Here is an 8,380-nt window from a genome sequence, read left to right as displayed (position 1 = left end):
GAATTTTCTCTTTTCCCAACCATCAACTAGACACATGACATTAGACTGGAAAATAGTCTTACTGGCTGGTCTCATTTCTCAGAGAACTCTCTTGGTAATCGAAGGCCATGACTTTCCCTAAGTGGCTTTCTGACAATAACAAAGAGGACTGGACTCTAAGAGGGTGACAGTGCCATTGTCGTTTTTCCTCACAGGCAGAGCTATCAATGGACACGTCTGGAAGAACAGAAGGCATCTGGGAACATGATGCTCTCATATTCTGCAAAGCACAGAGCTGCACACAGCAGATGGTAGAGACTTCAAAAGCTTAAGAGTCACCTTGAAAGATAATGGTGCGCAGGGAGAGACAAGAGGCTCTTGTACCCTTTGACAACAAGGAAAGAGAAAAGACAAAAGCTATTTGTCAGGCTTGTGCAGAAGTCGATAGAACCGAGAGATGATTCTGCTGTAATTTACATGGAGGCCAAGCCTCCTGTCATCTTGTCCAGAAATGAATGGCATCAATCAACTGACAACGTGCTGTTCTTGCTTTCTGATAGGGTGGGCTCTTTATTCACAACAGAATATTTACACCCTCTCTATCCAGGCAGCTGAGTCCTGACAACCTCTCCTTCCCATCATTACACCTCAAAAGACTGGGGGACCCTGCCTGACCTCCTGGTACATTTCCATCCTATGAACCACTAGGCATGGCATAGCCTCCCCTCACTTCGGCTAGCCTGGGGTTGTCACAGGGCATATGTTGACGTTCAAACAGCTAAAGGCAGAGGGGTTCATGCTTGCTTAGTAGTCCTGTACCAGTTGGTAAACCTCTTACCCTTATTACACAGATGGGCATTAATTATGGCACACACAGGTCAACTCACTTGCCCCAATCACAGAGATGCTAGTGCTAGTGCGAGGATGACTCTGAATGCAGGTCAGCAGGGTGGGGGTGGGGGCGGGGCACAGCCTGTGGGACAACCAGCTGCTTTTTTTTTTTTTCCCAGGAAGGGTCTCACTCTAGCCCAGGCTGACCTGGAATTCACTATGCAGTCTCAGGGTGGCCTCGAACTCTCAGCGATCCTCCTACCTCTGCCTCCCGAGTGCTGGGATTAAAGGCATGTGCCACCACGTCTGGCTAGCTGGCTGCTTTTTAACTAAAGGTGGTAAAAGAAAGAGTGAGGCTAGGGAGATGGCTTAGTGGACAAGAGTGCTTGCTGTGCAAACATGAAGACCTGAGCTCGATTCTCCACATAAAAAGCCAGGAGTGGTCATGAATGTCTATAAGCCCAGTGCCAGGGGGGAAGAGAGGAGAATTGCTGGGGGTCCCTGGTCAGTCAGTCTGACCAAAAACTGTAGTTCCAGATTCAGTGAGATACTACATCTCAAAGAAATACAGTGGAAGATTAAGGAGGACACCCAGTGCCCTCCTCTGGCCTCTGTTTACATGCTCATGAAGCACATGTATCTGCATAGAAACATGCATACATACAACGGGGGAGGGATGTTACTTCCTGGCTCCATGGATTATATTCTGAGACAGAATATTCTAGTTTCAACTTGGCTTTTTGGATGAGGGGAAAGATAGGAAAGCACCCCATTCCCATAGCATTGGGGATTGAGAAACAACTAGGCAAGACTGAGGCCACAGGGGCTGCCAGGACCACCCTCCACCAGTGCCCCAAGTGAGGGTGATATCAGGACTGAACTGTCACCACGGCCTCAAACATTCACTCTGTTCCTGGGTCTGGCCTTCACTGCTCCCTAAAGGGTGGGCCTCGGAAGCTTGCTCTCCTCTGAAGCAGACAGTCTGATTCTGTGGGAATGCAGTCCTATTTCAGGACTTCATTTGAAAGAGAGTTCAAAGAGTGGCTCAGAGGCTTTGGTGAATTGCTTACTGCAGTGCCCTTCCCTGGCCTGTGCCTCATGAGGCGAGCCCAACCCAGAGGCTGTAGCTTCTCGCCTCACCATCGCATCCCCAGCAGACAGGTAGGTGGTGGTTCTGAATCAGCACTGTGTTCAGTTTGGAGGGCTTTAGTTTCTCTCCCCCTTCTCCCAAGCAGCCCTGGGGCACTTTCATGCCTTATACCTTTCTTATCTGTTTGAAACAATCCATCAGGGAGTCTGCTCGGTGAACTACAGGACTTTGACTCTTACATTGAGAATGTCTTTAAAGATAGAAGAAGAAGAAGAAGAAAAAAAAAAAAAACAACCTCCAAAGCGCATGAGAAAATACCAGGAAACCCAGGAGGCTGTGAGTAAAGGAGCCTCAAACAAATGGCAACAAATAGGCTGGTCCGTTGTCATGCATCTCTCTCCAGGCCACTGCCATTAAGGCTCCTTGAACCAAGACCTCACCCTTTCATGTTGGGGAGTGAATGGGGAGGCACAGTGCTTGGCAGGCTGTGGAGGTGTCCCCGACCTGCTGCTGCAAGCCTGCAGCCCTCACAATCTGGAGAATTGCACAAAATCTATTGTGACAAGAATTGACAGAGACTTTTTAAAAAATGTAGCTTCTGGGATGAAACTCGGTGCCTCAAGCATGCTAGACAAGTGTTCTATCACTGAGCTACATACTCATCCCATTCCAGGGCCTTTTTGAAAATTGAACTATTCTGTACCTCAGCAAGAAGACTGTTGTTGTAGGCTATTGTAGATGTTCTAGGCTTCTCACCAGAACTATAATGTAAGACTCTATTGATGAAGATACCATATGCATCAGTTGCAGGACACTGAGAAGACAAGTTGGACCTGAGCTGGAAGCTTCCTTCCTGTCGAGTAGCTGTCACAATGCTGGAAAGTGCTGGGGGCGAGTCATCAATAGTCTTAGCCAGCAATGGACTCTGTGAACTACACAACTGACCAGCCAGGCAAGATGTGTCCACTGGTGCAAGTGTCCTGTCTGTTATGGGAGTAACCAATTACTCTCTAAGTAGATTTGAGGCCAGCTCCACTGGAGGGAATTCATGGCTGGAACTAAAAATGTAGCCAAAGCCTATGGCCCAGAAGATCATAGACCCTAGGAGGGAAGCTACTACTGTTGTTTGGCTAAATCGATATGTTGTACCTGTAAAATTACCCTCTAAACACTTGCTTATGCCCATAGATTAGTGCTATTATTTTGGGTCAGAGAATATTCGTTTTGCAGATGGCAGTGATACTGGGGAGACTCACAACTTATCAAGGTGTTGAGAAGATGAAAGTTAAGCACTAAATGAGACATCTCTATCACACTCACCAAGGCTCAGGGAACACTGCTTTGGAACACCGTCTTCCAGCCATGAATTGGCCTTTGAATTCATGACCTCACAGTGGCACAACATTGTGTTCTTACATATATAGCATTGGGCTCATTAACATGTCATCATGGATGATACAGGGAAGAAAAAAAAAACACATGAAAACACAAGAGGGACAGAGGGACACTGTGGAATGGGCATGGGAGAGGGAGGACAAAAGAAAGTTGTGGGAGGAGATTGTGATCATAGTATATTATATGCATCTATGAAAATAGTCAATAAAAGAGTATTGTGGTTTAGAAGAAATGGAACCTAGAGCATAAGAGAGCTGCACAGCCTCTTGCTCCAAAGTACCTGACTTGGCCTAAGGAGACTCTACTGAGGTTTGGTCAAGAACATGAAGGGACCTTGCGATCCCATTTTTTAAAATAGCCTTCAGTACTACATTTCTACTCCCAAGGATGCTGGGCATCTCAAAGCAATTCCAGAGCCATCCTCTCTTCTCCACCTTCACATAAACTTTGAGAAACCTTGTCGCCATTTCAGAGGTGAGAAGGCACTACAAATCTAACCTCAGCCAGGTAGACTGTGTCACTTAGCCAGCAGGTGACTTTGTATTTCAGGGTTGATTATTTAAAGAAAATGCTCTTTCGGTTGTTTCTCTCTCCCTAACCCTAAGGAGAAGACAATGCCTATAAAGAAATTCCATTTACCAGGCAAAGGATCTGCCAGACAGTGCCACCACTCATCCTTCTCTACAGTCAGTGCCCCTACCACACCTACCTAAGAGCACTTTGGTGAAAAGGGTTCGGGTTCCCTAGTTTGACTGTTTTTAAAAAGGGAGCATCATTTCTGTGGGAGCAAAGCACTGATTTCCACAGCATTTCCTGATTCATACTCGTCATGTGAGGCTTCCTCAGAGCTGGGAGTAGGGACGCAGACATTTGCTTTTCTTTTTCTTTTTGGATGCTGTTAGAGATGGGATAAGACAGAAGGAGAAGTCCCTAATTCATAGGCATCCAAGATGAAACCCTTAAAGACCATGAGCCAAAGTTAACTAGGAGCAATTTAGTCCATCTTTGCAACACAGAATTAAGTCTGAAGGCAGCTATGCTAACAGAAGAGGAGGTTGGGCCTGTTCAGGGTGGTGTGGTCATAGACAATGTCAATAGAATGAGAAGCTAAGAAGGCAAGCAAGGCACAAGGACACTAGCATTTCAACCGGAGTTAGGATTTGTTCTATTTGGTAAACAGGTTGGTCCCCAGACAGACTGTATCCTGTTAAGATGTTCCCCTGTCAAGATCTGCTTGTCTAGCTGTTGCTGGAAGGATCTTTCCGCCTTCGAGATGTGTCACTAGCTCATCGAACCTATTTCTGTAACTCGGTGAGAGCCAATTTAAGCTGGCTTCTCAGTTCACTCTGCACTCAAAGAGGCCAATTTCCAATTCCTTCTCAGAGTCCATGATACCAGATGCTGTGACAAATGTTCCAGTGCAATGAACCTAGAAAATGATCCCGGGGTGCTCCTCAGGGGAGCAGAGATGTCATCAGCTCTCTCTGTGGCTTAACCATGCACTACTTTCAGCTTACGTGCTGCCATCTCCTCCCTGCGAATCCTTCTGAAGGGGCACACTTCTGTGATAGCACAGGGGACCTTGGGGCGGGGTAAAGGTGGAGAAGGAAGTTCCCAATGAGACTAGGAGACAAATGACCGGGTCAGAGTGTGTTCATATTTCCGAGGAAGGCCCTACTGCATCTGACAACCTGAACTGGGCAGCAGTTCCTGTAAATGAGAAGCCACCGCTTTTGTCAGGTAAGTCATTGTACCGTAAGCTCCACTTGGAGCACTGTCATAAAATAAGTGGTAGACTCCTGTGGCTTGGTCTTTTTCCAGGGTGTCTGTGACTCCAAGTGAGACCTGCAGCCAGAAAAGGGAGAATACAAACAATGAGTGGAGTCGATGATAACAAGCCTTTGCTGTGAGCACTGTGTTCTCTCTCACAGACTTGTCTGCAGCTCAGTACTCAGTTTTCAGGGGGACAGCTTCTTTGTGTGACTTCGTTTTGTGTACAGGGTAAGTAGTTCCCCCCAGGGCTATGATCTAACTTCTGGTGGCATTTGGAATAAAACTTACCCCAACATAGGCCTGTCTATTTCCCCAAGGTAGTCAGATTTCCCAGGTGGTCACTATGCTATTTCCTAGCCAAATGGTTGACATTTTTCACCATCTGTGGTGACATTTTCTGTTTTTGTGTATGGCTTCCTATGGGATACAATCTCCAACCTCAACAGAGGCTAATGCCAGCCAAAGTGGCCATTTTATAGATACACACACACACACACACACACACACACAGAGGCAGACTGAGAAAGAGAGCGAGAGAGAGAGAGAGAGAGAGAGAGAGAGAGACCGACCGACCCTGGTTATACTGTGAGTGGGTAGTCTGGCCAAACCTACCTGATCCTGCAAGAACAGCTGGTTGGCCAGCTGCACAATCTGATCGACATGGATGATCCCCCCAATACTGTCCATGTCTGTATCTGAGAGCAGCGTCAGCACCATGATGGCTTCCACCAGTAGCTGCCGATACTCAGGCTGGGACACACGGTTTAGCACTGACTCCACGTGGACAGCAAACTTGATCTCATGTGGGGTCATCTGCCAAAGGGACCAGCAGGTGTTCAGGGCTGATAAGACACAGCCCTTATAACCAATGCCGCCCCCAGCACTGTTGGGACTCAGCTCGAAAGCTGCCTGCCTTCTGGCCACTGTTCTGATTCTGCAACAGCAGAATGCAGTAGGAGGCTGATGGCTCCTCCCTGGGAGCCAGTTGGCCTTGTCCTAGCCACCTTTGACAACCCACTGGACTCTGACTTCCAGGGAGCAGACATCATTTCCTGTTTCTTTCTTCTGAAAAGAAGTGAAATTTCCTGGTACCCTGGACAGGGTAAAATGATTTTAAAAAATGCTTGGAAGTTCTAGGTATGGCGGCTCATGCTTGTAATCTCAGCACTTGTGAGGTTGAGGTAGAAGGATTGCTGTGAGTTTAAAGGCAATCTCAGCAATATAGGGAGTTGCAGGCTAGCTTGGGTTATAAAGTGAGACCTTGTCTCAATCTCCCCCCCCCCCCAACCAAATTACATGGAGGAAAAACAGGCCAAGAAAAATGACTATGGCTGAAAATAAGGGGCCCAAGGACGCTGCATGTGAATCTAGTGTGTGCAGGATGGGCTTGACCTGGGTTTTAAGGGGCTCTGGGACAAATGTAAACTGTCCGAGAGTCTAGAAATGCTGTTTCTGAAAAGGGAACAGGAGAGAAAAGCTGGCAGGAAAGAAACCGCACCATTTGAGGGTGATGTGGCTAAAATACGATCAGGTCTACAAATGGCTTATCTATACAGAACAAGTTTGAGAGGCACCTGAACCATCAGAGCCACAAAAGGCTAGGGTTTGAGTTTTTCTTATCCTCACCTCTTGGGTTGTTGAGGATGGGAGGACAAAACCATCAATGGAGAGACCATGGCACTGGAGGCAGAAAACAGACATTTCAGTCAGATATTAGAATAGAACAAGTGCATGCTCGCTCACGTGCACTCACGTGCACGCGCAGCTTTCCCTATCCTGGAAATCTGCATGAGGGCTGGAACACACCAGACTGTCAGAGCTATTTTTAGAGCACTGTTCTTGCTGCCCACAGGCTGTGTTTTCGATGGAACAACTCTAGGGAAGCCAGCAGGCATCTTTCAGATTGGTGCAGAAACAATGCCCTCGGGAGCCACATCCTCCTCCCCGGAGGCTCCATGTTTCATTTGGCAACTGGGCCCTGGCGCCTGCCAGGCCCCCTTCAGTGCCATAACAAAGGGAGAGTTTCATGGCTCCTGTTGGTGAAGTGATGCTTCTGTGCCTTTGCAGGCATCTATTTTCGAGATGTCTATAATAAGCACCAATCGCAAAAGACTGGAGCTCATGCACACACACGCACACTCGTGTATATAAATACCAGGAGGGTGCAATACAAAATGCTGCTTTTTCATAATAAAAGCTTCTTGATATTGTACCAGTGGAAGTATGGGCAGAATATGTGATACCCAAAGAAGGTGGGAGATTTTCTAGGAATAGTTGGGTCTGGTCTTTTTGGTCACCTTCCACCTCCCAGCTGGCATCAGCTACCCTGTCCTTAACCCAGCCCAAGGGTTCCTGAAGGGTTCCTGGACACTCAGAGCCTCTGCAGTCTCAAAAGGCAGGGCCTGCTCTGCCCTTCCACCCAGCATGGTCACTGCCTAGGACAAGGCCTCAGCTCACAGAGCACAGCTACCGAAGCGCTGCAACTGGCCTGGGGTATGTGCTGCAGAAAGAACACAGACCAAAGGGAGCAAAGACGTCACGAAGGGGGCTGGGGGGATGTTCTCATTCAGGATTGATGCAGTTCTCTGTGATCTCCTACTGTGACATGTGCTAAAAAGAAACTGTTTAGGGGGAAAAAAATCAGTTTGCAAAAGCTTTTAACTAAGGAACATTGTCCCTCCTTGGGGGAAGCAGAACAGGCTGTGGTGAAGCCTAGGGAGCTGCATGAATACCCTGGGGTCAACGTGACAGGCGACAAATTGTAGCACGCAGAGAACAAAGGAGCCCATGTTCCCACGCTGCCCCCACCTTGGCAACGCGTGTACAAATAAGCTCTTTTGCATGCAGGTGTGTGCAGCGCCGTCTGTGCATGGGGCACCTATTCTCAGTTTCTCAAGACAACTTCTGTGAAATTTTACCAGCACTTAGGCAGATGGGAAACGGCCACAGAAGCAGTGGGCAGCTGCCTAAGGGGCAGGGGCTCTGGAATCCTTGTCCTTTAGACAAGTGAGCAGGGATAGTCCAGTGTAGGGGGAAGAACGCCTTTAGACTAGACTCTCATCTCTGTGTGCCCCCAGGACCCATCACAGTGCTCAATAGACAGAAGAGGCACCATCATGTTGCTGAACAACATGGACATCAGGCTGCCTGAATGTGCCACAAGATGGGAGCTGGTCCTATCCAGACCTCTGCTAAACTGTCATTCCAGAGCCAAAGCTTCCCTGTCTTCTCTGACTTTTGTCTATCTTCTGAGTTTTCTATGCTCCTAAAATATGTCAAAGTTGGTCCCTTACAACTTGGTCTACCATTTTG

General features: G+C 47.8%; 1 protein-coding gene across 4 annotated transcripts in view; it reads right to left on the bottom strand.

Annotated features, from left to right (window-relative positions):
• Positions 1-4,930: 4,930 nt before the first annotated feature.
• Positions 4,931-8,380, bottom strand: part of Phka2 (phosphorylase kinase regulatory subunit alpha 2) — a 79,613-nt gene continuing 76,163 nt past the window's right edge. For 3 of the 4 annotated variants that reach the window (XM_045140192.1, XM_045140194.1, XM_045140193.1), the window contains exons 31-33: positions 6,695-6,748; positions 5,681-5,881; positions 4,931-5,140 (exon numbers count right to left, since the gene is read on the bottom strand). In XM_045140192.1, the coding sequence (XP_044996127.1) occupies positions 4,970-5,140; positions 5,681-5,881; positions 6,695-6,748 (426 nt within the window). In that variant the 3' untranslated portion in view covers positions 4,931-4,969. The remainder of the gene's footprint in view (positions 5,141-5,680; positions 5,882-6,694; positions 6,749-8,380) is intronic. The other variant, XM_045140195.1, reaches the window with a different exon arrangement.

This window comes from Jaculus jaculus, chromosome X, assembly GCF_020740685.1.
Source record: "Jaculus jaculus isolate mJacJac1 chromosome X, mJacJac1.mat.Y.cur, whole genome shotgun sequence".
NCBI lineage: Eukaryota > Metazoa > Chordata > Mammalia > Rodentia > Dipodidae > Jaculus > Jaculus jaculus.
This window is presented reverse-complemented; position numbering and strand designations above follow the sequence as displayed.